Source organism: Juglans microcarpa x Juglans regia, chromosome 2D (assembly GCF_004785595.1).
Source record: "Juglans microcarpa x Juglans regia isolate MS1-56 chromosome 2D, Jm3101_v1.0, whole genome shotgun sequence".
Classification (NCBI taxonomy): Eukaryota; Viridiplantae; Streptophyta; class Magnoliopsida; order Fagales; family Juglandaceae; genus Juglans; species Juglans microcarpa x Juglans regia.
This window is the reverse complement of record NC_054596.1, coordinates 9,542,921-9,560,309: the sequence shown is the minus strand read 5'-3', so window position 1 is coordinate 9,560,309 and position 17,389 is coordinate 9,542,921. Positions and strand designations below refer to the sequence as shown.

The 17,389-nt window shown below is 35.0% G+C and overlaps 1 protein-coding gene and 1 long non-coding RNA gene across 2 annotated transcripts; one reads left to right on the top strand and one right to left on the bottom strand.

Moving 5' to 3' along the window:
* Nucleotides 1–639: 639 nt before the first annotated feature.
* On the top strand, nt 640–4,043 carry LOC121248441 (transmembrane ascorbate ferrireductase 1). Its single transcript, XM_041146914.1, has 4 exons — nt 640–1,070; nt 2,690–2,738; nt 2,850–3,049; nt 3,559–4,043. Exons 1-4 carry the CDS (start codon nt 927–929, stop codon nt 3,856–3,858), a joined length of 693 nt encoding a protein of 230 aa, XP_041002848.1. The 5' UTR covers nt 640–926; the 3' UTR covers nt 3,859–4,043.
* LOC121248442 lies at nt 3,893–17,119 on the bottom strand. Its single transcript, XR_005937458.1, has 2 exons — nt 17,077–17,119; nt 3,893–3,987 (listed from the first exon to the last, which is right to left on the bottom strand). It is a non-coding gene; the product is annotated as an uncharacterized LOC121248442 (long non-coding RNA).
* Between the last annotated feature and the right edge of the window lie 270 nt (nt 17,120–17,389).

Sequence of the window (17,389 nt, the reverse complement as noted above, 5' to 3'; positions counted from 1 at the left end):
AGGGGCCAAATTTACCAATTAATATTGACCCAGAACATTAGAAAGCCCAAACAATTTGTGGATAAAGGTTGCACGCATCATCATCCTCACAGCGATGCTAAGGACCGCAGGATGTCTGTCAATTGAGATGTGATAGGGCCCCACCTCACCCAACAAAGCTCATGACGTCACAGATGACCTAAGCTGCAGTCCTCTTTACGGTCAATTTGTCAACGTGCATAGTCATTCCCCTGGGTATCAAATCTTAGGACATATCAAAATTAACGATTGATATTATAAAAAAATTCTTTTGTTTGGTATATATATATAAATAAAACTATATTATTTGTTTATTTTTGCTTAACGATTGAAATTATTTATTCAGATGCGATTCCAACAACCTAGAAAGTTGTGCAATATTTTTAGAGATAGTAAGAGCTACAATCAGGAATACCACATCGAGTCTTTATAAATTTAAAAGTAAAATTAATTAGAAGATTTAATTTAAAATAAAAAATTTAACATTTTAACGAAAAACATAATCTAATTAATTAATTATAAAATAAGTAAACGTGTGGTATTTTTTTTTTTTTCTTATTATTAATCCACAAAAATATATCGAGTCGACTTTCAAATTTGAAAAGCGAGGGTAACCGGTAAGTAGATCACGAACGGTAGACGAAAAGAGACGAAGCAGGGAAACACATGGGTCCCGAAAGTCTCCAATCAGAATGACGAACGTGGCACCTAGTAGTGAGAGAGATTTTCATCTTAACGTCAAATCGGCTTCAGTAACTGGCCGGATAAACGACAAACTGCAACAAAGGCTTCAAATTTATATACGTCTTAGTTTTGAGAGTTTGACTACCATCCATATTTCTTTCTTTCAAGCTTAAAGAGAGAGAGAGAGAGAGAGAGAGAGAGAGAGAGTTTTGGGAAGAGAAACGATGGCACTGGGTGTGCAGGCTATTCCATTCACCTTTGTGGTACACGTGCTGGGAATTGCAGGTCTGATTTTGGTGTTGGTTTGGACCATAGATTTCAGAGGCGGTTTAGCATGGGAAGCTACCAACAAGAGCCTCATCTTCAATGTAAGTCCAATCTCTCTCTCTCTGTGCTTCATGGCTGTATGATTTTTATAGGTAAAATACTCTTGGAAATGGTTCTATCTTTCTTGTTCTGGTTTCCAGTATCTTCTGTTTGGTAGAAGGTCTGTGTGTGAGTGTTTGCGTGGGTGGGTGCTGGTTTTGTAAATTTTGTTGGAATTTGGGCGTTTTCCCGAGAGGTAGGTCATCATTTTAAATATAATATTTAAATATTATTAAATATTTTTAATGAATTAGGTCTATTTTTATAGCGTGTCTCTTTAAAGTGGAATTCATCCTTTGTTTTTCCCTTTCCATTCGAGTAGGATTACTGTTTATCTGTTTGTTTGCGTGTAGGGATTTGGGCACCCCTTACTTCAATCATTTGGACCCTTCTGTAGAACGAGCACAAGAAATCGCCCTAGCTAATATCTCACTTTTACTTTATAGAAATGGCTCGTGAAAGAGAGTTTTGGCTTTTTCTATCTGCCAGGGTGCCCTAGGTTTTATTCCCCATCCTTATTGTCATTTGGAATTTTAATGGATTCTCTCTCATTGTTGAGAATGGTATTTTAATGGAGAGCAGTGCTCCAACTGGCTCGGACTGTTTCCAACTTTGAATCACATATTCTCTTTGGTGGAAAATTCTAATATCCCGTCTAGTTTTTTCTCTTTATTTTGACCGTTCATACTTTTAAAAATTTTTTTATTTAAAATTTTTTTATTTAATTGTTAATTAAGTGATATTTTGTATATTGATATATATTTTTTACTTTTTAAAAATATTTAAAGATGTTTAAAAAATGAAAGAAAAGGAATAAAAAAGTAAAATATAAAATTTGTAGAAGTGGGCACACTAGCATCACTCTTTGAAAATTTAGGTTTAAAGTGGTTCACACACTTAAACAAATGAGAAGTGTTACTCCTATAAAATGATTATATAAAAGTAATCTTATAAATTAACGTGGTGGTTTTATGAGATTTATTAAATTTGTTTTACAATAAAAATAATTTTATAATTTGATAAATTACGGCAAGTTACATCAATTTATGAGATTATTTTATATAATCTTTTAGCAAGACTACTACCAATTTAAAAAGAATTTTTATTTGTTTGAAGTAGGTAGCAATTTGCCGGGGGTAATTTTCACCTGCTCGAGGCAACACGAGTCATCATCGTCCACCCTGTTCTATTCTGTTTGCAATTAGTAGCAAAATTCCACTCCATCCCCGCCTACCCTTCAAACAAAAATCTAGCTACCGGTCAAATAATAGTTTAGACTTTTAAGAGAAAATTTGTCGTCTTTACAACTGTACGTGTTGTTAAATTGTTGGAGCACGTTGCAACCCACCCTTCTTCATGGACGATAATTAAGGAGGTGTCAGATTTCTTCACGATCGACCACATGGCAGCCTCTGGCATATGCGTGTCCATGTAGGAATGATACACCTTCCATTTCTATAATTATTTTATAATTCATCTTCAAATATTTAATGAAATCATATCACTCCATTAAAAGTAAGTTTGGTGATGGAAAAAGTGTCACTAAAAATAAGATTTTGTTTATGTAATACCTAACAATAGAAAAAAGTCTGATCACATGTCCATCTGATCTTTTCTACAGATCCATCCTGTGCTTATGTTGGTAGGCTTAATCATCATAGGGGGTGAAGGTAATTAATTAAATAATGGAGGTTCCTTAATTAATTTCTGACCAATAATATATTGCTACGTACGTAAACACGAAATTAACTAATTAGATTTCGTGTAAACATTAATTGCAGCCATAATCAGTTATAAATCACTTCCTTTGAGTAAAGATAAGAAGAAGTTGGTGCATCTGGTGCTCCATGCTATTGCTCTGATACTCGGTATAATCGGAGTTTATGCTGCTTTCAAATATCATAACGAGAGCTCCATCGCTAATCTTTACAGCTTGCATTCCTGGCTTGGAATTGGTATTATTGTCCTCTACGCTATTCAGGTAATTAAACTACTGCTCAATCCTAACTCTACTCTTGTTTATTTTCGATTATTTTACTTGTTCAGAAGATAGCAGCTGATCATGCAGCAAAGGTGCTAATCTGGTTTCTTGTAGCGCTCACTATGATTGGCATAATCATATTGCAATTTGCATGTGATAGATACTTTTTGGTGGGCCTGAGTGTTTTCTTATGGGTTAGGAAATGGGAATGTGACAGAAAATATAAAATAAAATATAATATTTTAATCATTATAAAAATCAGATTTTTTTATTTGATAATTGTGAAAATCACGGAAATCTGTACAACTATTAACTCGCATAAGTTGCTTTCTGGATTGCTAATTGGGCCTAATAGTGTGGACTCCAGTCTCAAACTACCGGGCCGCTTTTTAGTCTGGGGCCTGGACAGTAAACTCATTCAAATAGTCTACGTTTCTTGTGGATATCATGGATTTTTATCACGAGTACACACCTACCGGACTGAACTCACATGGAAATGTAAATTGTAGTGGATATACGGGTTCGTGGTCTTCTTCTACCCAGGAGGGTCTGGTGAGCTTAGGAGCGTCTCTATTCCTTGGCATGTGGTATTTGGAATGGTGGTGTACGTGTTGGCCGTGGGCAATGCTTCATTAGGGTTCTTGGAGAAGCTTACTTTCCTGGAAAATTCTGGGGTCGCCAAGTATGGCTCGGAGGCCTTCCTTGTCAACTTTACCGCCGTTATCACGATATTGTTTGGTGCCTTTGTTGTGTTATCTGTGCTTTCTCAGGCTCCAGCAGAAGATGACCATAGCTATTCGGCTATTTAGTGCACGTGTCATGTTTTTTTTTTTTTTTTTTTTAAGCGCATGTGTCATGTTTTTTAGTATTGACCGATCGATGCATGGATTATCCATGTGGTTTGATTATTAGTAAAAACGATGTGTACTTATATATATCTGTATTCTCTGGACATTAAATTGCGACCTCTAATAAATAAAATGATTATTGTTCATTGTCTTATGGATTGTAGATTTAATGCATTAATGACCGTTAGCAACATTGTAGATTTAGTACAGTCTCAACTAGGGGTGAACACCGACTGATCCTATTAGTGTTTAGGACCTATTAGTATTTAGGACCGACCCGACTCGAATTTGATGAGTAATAAGATATACACGAGATTGACGTGAGATCTAGTTTGAAAGGGGGTACAGGGACACAAACATAGAGAGAAAGCGAGAGTGAGAGGAACTAACAGAGGAAGTCGACAACATCGCTGCGTTCAACAAGAAGGGACGGGTCGCCATGGTTGGAGCTCGCCATAACCTCAACCGTAACCTCAATCGTAACAGAGTGGGAGAGCTTGCCATGGTTGGAGCTGCGTTCGACGACATCATTGCGTGGATCTTGCTGGCTCTAACCGTGGCACTCGTGGGTGACAGTGACAGCGGTGGCCACAAGAGTCCCCTGATATCAATTTGGGTTCTTCTCTCAGGTGCTGCGTTTGTCACTTTCATGTTGGTTTTTATTGGATTCGTGATGAAATTGGCATTTTTTTGCAAAGCATCCGATATGGGTTTTATGGGGATTCCTGGATGGTGCTAGGACCGAGCTCCTCACGGTTGATGCAAGCAATCCTTGCTTTTCTTCTTCAATTTAATCGTTGGTTCGTTCGTGTATTTTATAAGGCTGGGGTTTTTTTTTTTTGTGATGAAATGCTTTATTTTGTTCTTTTTGTTTTCCAAATTGGCATGAAACTGAGGATTTTCCTTGTGGTTGAACAATGGATCAACAATCCGTATAACATGCTCCAACTCGTGCTTTAAATTGATTGCAAGTGGTTACGACGATAGAGAGAAATGGGGAGGGATGGCAGCTAGGGTTTGAGATCAATTGTGAAAACGTGTAGTCGGTTTCAGCGGGTTCGACCCACAAGCTATTTCAAACCGCTTTTTCAGGTCGGATCCGATCGGGTCTTACGGACGGACCGGGTTGCATACCTTTTTGCACAGCCCTAGTCTCAACCTTTCCATACTACCTTGAAATAAATAGACATAAAATTATTTTTAAGATATGCATGATAAATATAGAAAGATTTAATTTGCAGTCCCTAAGTGGGGATTGTATGTACAGATCCTTTATTAAATGAGAAAAAAATCATTTTAAGAGGTATATTTTTGTAATTTTAAAAAATTTTAAAGATAAAATTGTCTAGACTTGCATTACAATTTCTAAATAGGGATTATACGTAGCATTGCTCGATAAATATATATTTGGCGTAATTACAAGCATCAAGGAAAGAGTTCTAATTAAGCTATTTTTATGATTTTTCTTTAGGGAGGTGTCAATAAATTAATAGATCACTATTTCCCCTGTTTTTCGCGTACAATTACGCTACTGGTTGCTTGAGGACGTAGTGGAAAGAGAAGAAATACTCAAGCCACTGGTTTTGATCATCCTCGAAGGATATCAATTAAAAGGTCTGAACTCTAAAGTCTAAAGCCTCGTTTGTTTTATAGAGGTCAGGTCAGTTTCATTTGGATTTTCTTAATTTGTATGCTTGAACTTTTGAAATTCGTTAAAAGTAACCTTTTATTCTATAAGGGAGAAGAATATCTGTTGGGAATTAAGATGATAAGGAGTAAGCTGGGAGTCTGCATGTATAAAGCGGTGAAAGGCAACTCGATTTCTTGCCATAAATGCATTGTATCCAAATCCAAAATGTAAATGATTAATCATCATCATGTGTATAACTTTTTGTGGTTCTTACGATTGACAACAATATTTCATTGCCCTGATCGAGCTGAGAAAGAGCTAACCATGGCTGAGGCAATATTGCAGATCGAAGAAGATGAAAGCATCTGATCTAGAAGCCATGCAAGGAGATTCGAGAAGCAGGTTGAGGTAACCATCTCCATCGGTGAATTGGACACCAAAATCAATGTCAATTAATCATCGATCGGTATCTTTTACGATAAATATGCATGTATGTTTTCATGAGCTCAATTTCTGCTAGAAATTAATGCTAAATTATTAATGCGGCCTTCATCACCATGTGATGAGTGGATGAAGGTTATCTATAAATTTATTAACATAAAATCCGTTAAAAAATTTAATACACGAATCGCTCCATTAAATGACAAGTGACATGACTTTTGAAGTGATCATCATGAAGAGCAGCGTTTAATTTTAAAATTCATTTGATCGCTCTGGCTTTATATTTGTTTTTTATTTTAAGTTTTAAATATTAGAGTGTGTTTAGATGTTGAACTGAGTTGAGTTAAGTTAAGTTGAGATGATAAAATATTGTTAGAATATTATTTTTTAATATTATTATTATTTTTGGATTTAAAAAAGTTAAATTGTTTATTATATTTTGTATTGAGATTTGAAAAAGTTGTAATGATGAATTGAAATGAGTTGAAGTGAATTAAGGTTCCAAACGAAGTCTTAGAGTTTGGTTATGGTACGAATGCTTAACATATAATTTTACACATACTTGCAGGCCACTTTTTCTAATGAGTTTTGCTATATACAAGTAAGTTTGTGTATTAATTTGTATACTAATATTGTTTTCATATTCTAAATTTAAATTAGTACTGTTTTCAATAAAATCTATTTTTTAACCAATCATATTCAATTGGTGTACATATTAATACACAGAATCGCTTATAATTAAATTTTTCTTTTTCTAATTAACTGGCTCAAGATTATCACTGAAAATTTGACAGAAGTGAATCTTTCAAGTTTTTCTTCGAAACCATCCGATCGAATTGAATACAGATACAATTAATTTAATGATATCATGAATGGCCGGCCTATGTTTCTTAGTCATACTTTTCTTAATTTTGGTCTGATGGTGCAAGAACTTCCAAAGAAAGCTTACTTGATAATAGCCCGAAAGTGAAAGAAAATGATGTTAGTGTGCAAACAAAGAAAATATTGAGTCTCTATTAAACTACACATGACTTTAACTTGCTTATCCTAATATCTAAAGCTTGCTTTATGTGAATCACTTTTTAATGGTTTTGTTAGATTAACAAGCCAAGTTAAACCCTTTATCAAAGAGTCAAAGACTATCAACTATTCGTTAAATATACTTGTATGCATAATTATTTCATTAAATATATATAAGAAAATATTTAGGAAACATATATTCATTCACTTTTTTTTTTTTTTTTACGTAATGTGCAGAAATATATTTATCTAGGGATTAGCTAACTCCACTACAATAAATTAGACTTTTTCCTGCCAGCGATTTTTTAACAATTAGTCCATATTTGTGTCAGAAATGGCTTTTTTTTGCCGCTTCAAGTCGTAGCTAACTCACCGGAATTATGTCCTAAGATATAGTACTTAATCCTACGAGCGAAATGTTCCTATGAAATAAAAGTATTTCCTGCGATTCTTTTCCTCGCAAAAATGCAAACTTTCATCTCAAAAAGTATGCCAACCATGATTAATTGGGGTTGGAAATACTTATCTGTCACGGTGGAAATTGCGGGAAATATGGATTTGTGACCAAAAAAAAATTCCGGCAATTTATGATCGCCGGAAATAGTCTTTTATGAAATGAAAAAATACTGGTAAAACAATATCAGAACCTTATACCTAAAATACAAAAAATGTGAATAATATATTACCAATACCAATAATATTTACAACTGCAGAAAAGTAAAACTAGAAAAGTTTACAACTGCATTTAACCACATTGACTAAGTACACATATATGGAAATCTCTAGACTTACAAGTAAGAGAAGACAAAAAATTGGAAAAAAAAAAAAAAAAAAAACTACTCTGAACACAAATTAGATTAATGAAGTACTTTGATTATCGGGTTGGCCCACCTTGATCCCTCTCATATTCCCACTTTGATTGCTAGCTATCGACTATAGCAGTCCTTACAAAAAAAACCATTTTAATTAAAAAACTTAATCACAATAGATGTAAAACTTTCAAACTAGCTTTATTGATGTTCAATTGACATTGACCATCCAACATCAAAAGTAGGAGTATAAAAGATGGACTAATATACAAGGTATAAACATGTACAAATTAGCATCTAAAACCAAATAAGAGGAAAAAAAAAAATCTAGCAACTATTAAATTCAAAGATAAAAACTACCCAAGCCACAACTTTAATCAATATGATTTCTTCTCATCACAATCTAGATTATCAGAGCACAAGTTATCATTACAAAAAAAAACTAACACAATAAGAAATTAGGCTTAAGAGGGCTGCTTTACTATAAGTGATTAACTTTACTTAAGATTTTTACCCATTTCTCGGCTATGATCAATTTGAGCCTAAAACATGTATTGCAAAGATCTACTTCCATTACCAGGGACAAAGTAATTAAGATCTGATCACAATAAATAAAACATGCAAGTTTGTTTCTATGTACACAACATCATGTCATCATATTCAACTAGCCCAATCAGAGCACACTCTTCACATATGCAATTTACAACGTAGCTTATCAAATATGCATGAAATGCATTTGACAACATTAACAAACTGATAATAATTCATCAAGCCATAAAAGCTTACCTTGTTTTGAAGTAATAATGGTTTTACAGATTTCTTATCCATACTAAAGATTCCATCTACACAATTCACCACACAATAAAGAATAAGTGTGATAGAATTACAAAAACAAAATAGGTAGTGGTGGGAGAGCAGAACCCAAAATGGCTGGTGGAGGCCATGACACATGTAGGAGAGGGAGAAAGAGGTATACATAGATATGAGAGGAGAGGGGACTCGGGCTGGCCATGGGGAGCAGAGGGGTGCCAGTGGATGGCTGGTATCCTCGAGGAGGTGGTGCGGTAGCCACTGGTAGCGGATCTGGGTCATGCGATGGCATAGAATTTGTGTAGGGAGGGGGCTTGATTCGGTGAGGAGAGAGAGAGAGAGAGAGAGAGAGAGAGAGAGAGAGAAGATAAGAAGCTTGGTTTATATATAAGATTTTTTGTACAACCAATTTCATCACTAATGAATACATGTGTCACTGTAAAAAAATATTATGTATAAACTTTTTTTGATGATCTTAATTTTGTGGAAAAAAATATTTAATTTTCACAGATTAAAACTTGTGACAAATAAAATTTTGTCCAATATAATTATTTGCGACAAGAATTTTCTAACGATATAAATTTGGTGGCAAAACTTAATTATTTGCTACCAAATAGTATTCGTAGGAGTTGCTAATTTTTTGTCACTAACTGATTCCGTCACCAATGAATGCATATGTCACCATAAAAAAATATTATCTGCAAATTTTTTCTAATGAGCTTAATTTTGTGGGAAAAGTAAAAAATATAAGATGCAAACTTTTTTCTGATTGTCTTAATTGGTGGGAAAAAAACCTTTAATTTTCACAGATTGTAACTCGTGACAAATAGAAAATGGTCTAATATAATTATTTGTAGCGAAATTTTTCTGACAACGTGAATTTGGTGGCACATTGTAATTATTTGCAACCAAATTGTATTCGCGGGAATTATAAATTTTTTATCACCAACTAATTCCGGTACTAATAAATGCATATATCGCCCTAAACAAATATTATCTACAAACTTTTTTTGATGAGCTTAATTTTGTGAGAAAAAATCTTTAATTTTCATAGATTGTAAATCGTAGCAAATAAAATAGTCCAATATAGTTATTTGCGGCGAGAATTTTTTGACGACGTGATTTTGGTGGCAAAAAGTAATTATTTGCTACCAAATAGTATTTGCAGGAAAAATTTCTATCCCAAAAACCATTATTTGTTGTAATGCTCTAAAGATAGTTTGTAGGGTCCATTAATAATAAAAATTATGTGTAGAACAATTTTGAAGAGTTGAAACAACGTTGGCATGAAAATTGAAAACAAGATGATGAAGTGTATAGAAACATATACATATGGTAAGTAAGCTAATTGGGCTGATTCTTAAAATAAAGGAAATTGCTGATTTTCTAGGGACTAAATACATGGAAAGAGAAATAGCTGTCAATACTCTCTCCCAAGTTGGCGCATGTAGATCCGTAATGCCCAACTTCCGTGAAAAATGAAGAAAAAGTTCATGGCCCAAAGTTTTGGTGAAGATGTCGGCAACTTGGTCATGACAGGAGGTATAAATGGCTTTGAGGAGACCTGATCGGATCTTATCATGAACAATGTGGCAATCAATGTCAATGTGTTTGGTACGCTCAAGAAACACAAGATTATGTACGATGTAGAGAGCAAATTGATTGTCATAATGTAAGGTGAATAGTTCGGGATGAGAGAGGCTAAGATTGGCTAAAAGCTGCTTGAGCCAGGTGAGCTCATAGGTAGTGACGGCCATAGCCCGATATTTAGCTTCAGCAGAAGAGTGAGCCATAGTAGTCTTTTTTTTTTTTACGCCAGGAGATAGGACTGATGCCTAATTGAATGAAGTATTATGTAGTGGAACGACAAGTGGTGGGACAAGTGGCCCAATCAAAATCAGTATATGCTGTGACGTGTAGACTGTTAGAGGAAGGAAAGAATATGCCTTGGTCGGGGTTGTCTTTGATGTAACGGAGAACTCTAGTAGCCGCAGTCATGTGAGGAACCCGATGAGCATACATGAACTGACTCAGGATATTGACTGTATAAATAATACCTGGTCTGGTTATGGTTAGATGAATGAGGCGGCCAATGAGAGGACGGTAAAGGCAAGGATCAAGAAGTAGGGCACCATCTTGATTATTGAGCTTCAAGTGTTGCTTCATGGGAAAAGAAGCAATCTGGGCACCAAGTTGTCCACTGTCAGAAAGGATGTCGAGAGCATATTTGCATTGATTATGAAAGATGCCATTGGGAGACCGAGCAACTTCGAGTCCAAGAATGTACTTTAGAAAACCAAGATCCATTGTTTTGAAGTGAGTGGAGAGAACTCTTTTGAAGACCTTGATCTGAGAAATGTTGTTAACAGTGACCAAGATATCATCAACATAAACAAGAACAAAAGTGATGCTGGTGTTGGTACTGGTACTGGTGCCCAGAGTGAACAAAGAATGATTTGCCTGAGACTGATGAAAACCTGCATTAAGAAGCACAATGATTAGTTTAAAAAACCAATTTCGAGAGGCTTGTTTGAGGCCATAAAGGCATTTTCTGAAGCGACAGACACGGGTCTCCCCCTTAGTGCAATATCCGAGTGGTGGGGTAATGTAAACTTTTTCATCAAGATCGACGTGTAAAAAGGCATTGTTGACATCGAGTTGATGAATGAACCAATATTTGGTGGCGGCAACTGCTAACAAGCACAAAGTGGTAATTTTTGTGACCAGAGCAAATGTCTCTTGATAGTCAAGGCCTTCAACCTGTGTATGGCCATTAGCAACTAGTCGAGCTTTGTACCTCTCGATGGAATCGTCGACCTTGAGCTTAGTTTTGAAAATCCATTTACAACCAATGAGTTTTTTACCATGAGGAAGTAACACAAGAGTCCTAGTCGAATTGTCCTCTAAGGCACGAATTTCAAAGGACATGACCTCACGCCAATGAGAGTGGCAAGTAGCCTTAGAATAACAGGAGGGATCCAAGTGGTGAGAGCAGTTAAATAAGAGATATGAGAGGAAAAAAAATGAAAATATGAAAGAAAAACAGATAAAGGGTGAGCAGTACCTAAGGTCGATGGAGCAGGTGAGGATGTCGTGGGCTTCGTATGTAAGCTCGGACAGACATAGTGGTGAAGATATGCAGGTCAAGTAATTGTGCGGCGAGGACAGGAACAGGGGGGATGGAGGGGAAGTAGGTGGTTGAGGTGTAGGTGGTGATGGAGATGAGGTGGTGGGGGAGTCAGAGGATGAAGGAGAAGACACTTGAGTTCTGGAATAGGGAAAGGGATGAGGGTGGTAGAGGGAGAGGAAGAATCAGGAATATTAAGAAAATGAAATTGCTAATCATGAAATGTGACATCGCGGAAAAAGAAGATGGACTGAGTGTCAATATTGTAGAGCTTGTATGTTTTATGAGTAATGGAGTAGCCTAAAAACACATATTTGGTAGCACAAGGAGAAAATTTGTCATAGTGAGGACGAAGAGTTTGAGCATAACAAAGGCACACAAACACACGAAAGTGATCATAGTTGGGTATTTTATCAAAAAGTGTTTCAAAAGGGGATTTATTTTTTAGAAGACTATTGGGAATGCAATTGATGAGATATGCAGCAGTGAGAACACAATTACCCCAAAATTTTAAAGCTAGGTGTGCTTGAAATCTGAGACTGCGAGCAACATTCAAAAGGTACCGGTGTTTATGCTCCGCAATGCCATTTTGTTGAGGAGTTTCAATATAGGTACGTTCTTGAATGATGGTGATCCCGAAGATAAGTTCAAAATTGATTGGAGAGAAATTCGTGTCCATTATCAGTTCGAATGATTAAAAGAAGAAACACTCTTACTAGTAGAAAGAGTAAAAAACAATCTGGTGTGCTTAGAACGAGTACAAATGTCACAATTAGAAATAATATAAGGAGAATTAAAAAGACTAGAAATAGTAAAACTGGAAGTATAACCTAGACGTTGATGCCATAAGGTCTTATTAACTGTGGGTTGTGCAGCGAATGCAAGTGGAAGATTAGGTTAGTACACATAGAGTCCATTGCAAAGATCACCCGCTTCGATTAGCCTCATCAATTGTGGGTCCTGAAATAGACAAGCGTTAGAAGAAAATAAGATGACACAAGAAGTTTGTAGTGTGAGTTGGGAAATAGATAAAAGATTCAAAGACAAAGTGGGGACATAATAGACATTGGACAGTGTAAGAAAAGGGGAGAGAATACAAGCCCCAATGCCTTCGATAGGGACATCGTCTCCAGTGGGGAGCCGAACACAGTGGCTAGAATCTAGAGTTCTCAAATCGGTAAAACAAGCTTGCTGGTGACAAAAATGGTGGCTTGTGCCACTGTCCATTGGGTGGTGACCCCGATTGAAGAGATGATCAAAGGGAGGGGGAGAAAATATTACTAACAAAATGAGGGACGAAATCGAAGGGGAAGGAGGCACTAGTGCTAGTAAGGAGAGTAATTTCTGATGGAGCTCTAGTGAGAGACCAGGAATAGGACTTGACGCCGAGGTGGTGGTGATGACTTGGTTCGCAATCGGTGGGGGTTGGCCAAGGATTGAAGGCCGTGGCTTGGAGCACGGTTCGCGACTAGGTGGGTAACCCACGACGGTCCAACAGCATTCACGAGTATGACCCTCCTTCCGCATACCGTGCACTTGAAGGCTAATTTTGGGCGTCCAGGAGTGCGAACAACCATGGCTAGGCTTTTAGATGGGGTGGTGCGAAGGTGGAGCAATCGTTGTTCTTCTTCTTGGAAGAGAATAGAGAAGACCTTGTTGATATAGGGGAGAGGATCCATGGCCAAGATTTGTGTGCGGAGAGGTGCATAAGAGTCGTTGAGGCCAAGAAGAAATTGGAAGACTCTCATCTTCAACTTGGTGTTGGAGATCCTTGAGGTTGGTGCTACTTTGAGGATGTCCAAGTTAATTTGTTTAATTTGGTTATAATAATCATGGATTGAGTTGGTAGTTTGTTGCAGGGAAGAGAAGGCTTGTTTGAGGTGATAGATTATGGCATTGTTGCCATGGTAAAAGCAAGAAGATAAGTCGACCCATACAGCACAAAGATCGGTATGGTACTCAAGAGAATTTGCGATGGATGGGTTGATGGAGTTAAGGTTCCAAGTAAGAACCATGTCTTTGGTTTGGTTCAATTGAGGGTAGTCGGGTGAAGTGGGATCAGGAGGGTTGAGAGTGACATCAATGAAACTTAATTTATTTTTTACATTCAATACCCGTGTCATGACTTTCTGCCATTTGAAAAAATTGTCACCAGTGAGGAGACCATTGACGAGAATGAGGGTTGGAGAATCTGATGGGTGGAGGAGATAGGGTGAGAAGATGAGTGAATTCGAGGTGGCGGCCATATGGGTAGGGTTTAGAGATCGATTAGGCTGATACCATGTTAAAATTAAGAGAAGAGATTTTTTTTAAAAAAAAAATAACAAAAGAAAAGAGAATTGTTTGTATTGAATTATGTATTTTTCTGTATAGAATTACAAATAAATATACTTACAAGAGACAAGTATAGAAACATATACATATGGTAAGTGAGCTAATTGGACTAATTCTTTAAATAAAGGAAATTGTTGATTTTTTGGAGATTAATTGTGTTTGGATATTAAAGTGAGTTAAGTTGAAATGATAAAATATTGTTAGAATATTATTTTTTAATATTATTATTATTTTGAGATTTGAAAAAATTAAATTATTTATTATATTTTATATTAAAATGTGAAAAAATTATGATGATAAATTAAAATGAATTGGGAGGAGACGATTTGAAATTTTGAAGATTCAAACTAATAAAAACATGGAATGAGAAATAGCTGTCGATAAATCATATAAGTACGTATCAAAGCTGTCATAACGACACGTCATATTTCGCATACAGAATCTAGAAGTATCGAGGGGCCGGCAGCTGCTGCTTAACATCCTTCAACCGCCGACACTGCTCATCGTTCCTGTCGGCCGAGTTTTACTCCTACGTATATATAATTCGCCGAAAAGTCCCGAGTCTAGTATGTGCAAAGAGCGTGCAAGACAGCACGATCGATTCTAAAGATTAGAATAATGCGAGATTTTTTTTTTCTTTTAATAATTAAAATAATGTTAGATACATATTGGTTAGGTCAGCATTGTGTATTTCTTTTAAAGAAAAGTGTAGTTTAATATTAAAAAATTATTATTTTTTATATAAATTTCATATATATTTATTTTTTTTAAAAAAAATATAATATCTATATATTTTATAACTATAAATATAATTTCTCTTAAAATTATTACGACAAGAAGATATTTAGAGATCTCATTTACACATTTTAAAATCACAAATATCTTCTCTTCGTCAATTGGGAATTGAGTTTGTGAGAGGCCGTGACCACATATATGACATGGCAGGCAGTGGTAGATTTGTTGGTGGATAAGAAAATGCGGCACATAACATCAAGTGTTTACTTAGTGAGGCCCAGCCTACGAGAGACGGTACCAGTAGACTAGTGGTAGCTTAATTAGAGATAAGTTTATTTACGTTGTAATTTGATGAGGGTTTTGCGTATAATCGAAGAAAGTTAAAGGTCTTATACATTATCATGTATGTATAATATTCATGAGCCATGTATGTTCTTCAAAAAGAACATACATATATGGTTTTATAATTTAGCAGCCGTTAAACAGGCCGATCGATACGGTGGATCTGGATTGATAATGATAAAAGGAATAGGGCCACTTTACGACATGGCCCACAAAGATTCCGTCATTAGCAAGACAGAATTAAGAATCTGGCCGGTGTATATTGTGCTGTACTATTAATTATTGAATCTATCGGGGCCGGCGACAAAACAATCACATGCTCGCCGATGTAAGTTGCACATACATATACCTCATCCATGCATGCAGACAAATGTTTTGTTTTTCCAGTTCATGTGAAAATAGGTATATAGGGAATATCTAAGATTATTTCTCTAGCGTACTCGTCCTATTCGATAACCTCTTCGTAAAATTACAACACCATCATTTTCGTATAAAAGCTTAGCTAGCGAGATGATTCACGGACGTTGGTCGTTCGGAGAAGATCGAAGATGGTACGTACGTAACGCCCCATGGGTCGCCATTCTTCGGAATTAATTAATAACCTTTCTAACTGATCAAAGAATTTTAAATTTTCAATATGTTTTCATTTGCGTACACTCTCAATTAAGGTTATTTATTATTATGATGAAAATTAGGTGATACTTATTAATAATTTGAGAAAAAGTGAAAAAAGTATAATTAATGTTCGTACCATTTCAACATATACATATAATTCTTCACCGGCTAGCTATTGAGGACTAATAATAGAAAATGATCCAGATCTAATAAACTGCATGGATCATAATTCCTAGATCACATGGTACTTGTAAAGTAAAAAAATGGCCATATTTGAATACTTGAGGCATATACTAAAAAGAAAATATATTTGTAATCGTAAATTGTGCAACCGTCGCGTAATCGTTTAGAAAAAAATGAATAAAATATGAGACTCACATAAAAAATTAATTTTTTAATAATAGATCCTACTCTTTTTCAAAACGATTACGTAACGTTTATGCACTTCATAATTATATATAGAATTGTTCTATAATAAATATCATCAAGTAATTACGGTTAAATTGCAAATATCATAACGGATAAAATTTAATGGTATGTGTAAATAGAAGAAATTTTTGGTCTAACACCTCCTATAGGCTATATACCTCTCTCTCTCTCTCTAGAAGTAACACCTCCTATATATGAAGTATAGTTTTTGTAGTTATATAAAACTTAATTTTTAATTTTGTAAAAAATCAAGACCAAAGCATCTTGATTGTTAGACTAAAAATCTCTAATATAATTATTTCATACTATAAAACATAAAAGATGAAAAATACTTTAGTTACAAAAAGATTTTACAAAAGTAAAATCATAAACTAACATGACTTGTTGTGATTATATCACGAGTAATGCTACTACTCATCATCTATTTTACCATCATCATTTCATTATTTTATGATATAGTATTAAATGATTAGGAACCATTTATTATGTTTTACTTATGTGTCTATTATTTAATAATATATTAAGAAATATTGAAAAGATGATGTTAAATAAATATTTACTTTTATAAAATTTATTTGCGGCCGTAATAATTCTAAAAAAAAAAATATTATTGGGAAGAATTTAGATTTAAAAAAAAAATATATATGAATACATACATACACAAGAACAAGAACTTGCTAACGGATTTGTACTTTATAGGAAAATGTAAATATCAATGTTTTGAATACCATACCGGATGGCGTACCGATCAAGGCACTGGAACGAAATATTTTGATATCGGTACCGTTTCGAGTTAGTCGATATATGAATAAATTATATATATAAATATATATAACAATTATATTCTAAAATAATAGTTTATATATGAATAAATTATATATAAATACATACATATATATAAATTATAAATAGTCTAGTCTAAATTGGAAGTCAAAAATAAATTTGTAGTTTGAAAAAATAGAAAAAAAATGAAGGCCGAAATATCAGTCGGTACAGGCCGAAATTTAGGTCGAAACGGTCGGTACCGGCCGGTATTTAAACCGGTATGAAATACAGGTAGTATCTGTACCGGCCCAATAGCCGGTATAATAAATATCAACTGTGCCGACAGGTATGAAACGATTTTTAAAACTTTGGTTAATATAAATTATAGATAAAAAAAAATTCGCCATATTTTTTATAATTTTGAAAATTCGCCAT

Excerpts from the sequence above, each read along its gene's own strand:
- LOC121248441 (XM_041146914.1), top strand. The coding sequence starts at position 927 with ATGGCACTGGGTGTGCAGGCTATTCCATTCACCTTTGTGGTACACGTG. Across the intron at positions 1,071-2,689 it reads ACAAGAGCCTCATCTTCAAT|ATCCATCCTGTGCTTATGTT; the intron begins GTAAGTCCAATC and ends TCTTTTCTACAG. Across the intron at positions 3,050-3,558 it reads TTGTCCTCTACGCTATTCAG|TGGATATACGGGTTCGTGGT; the intron begins GTAATTAAACTA and ends TGTAAATTGTAG.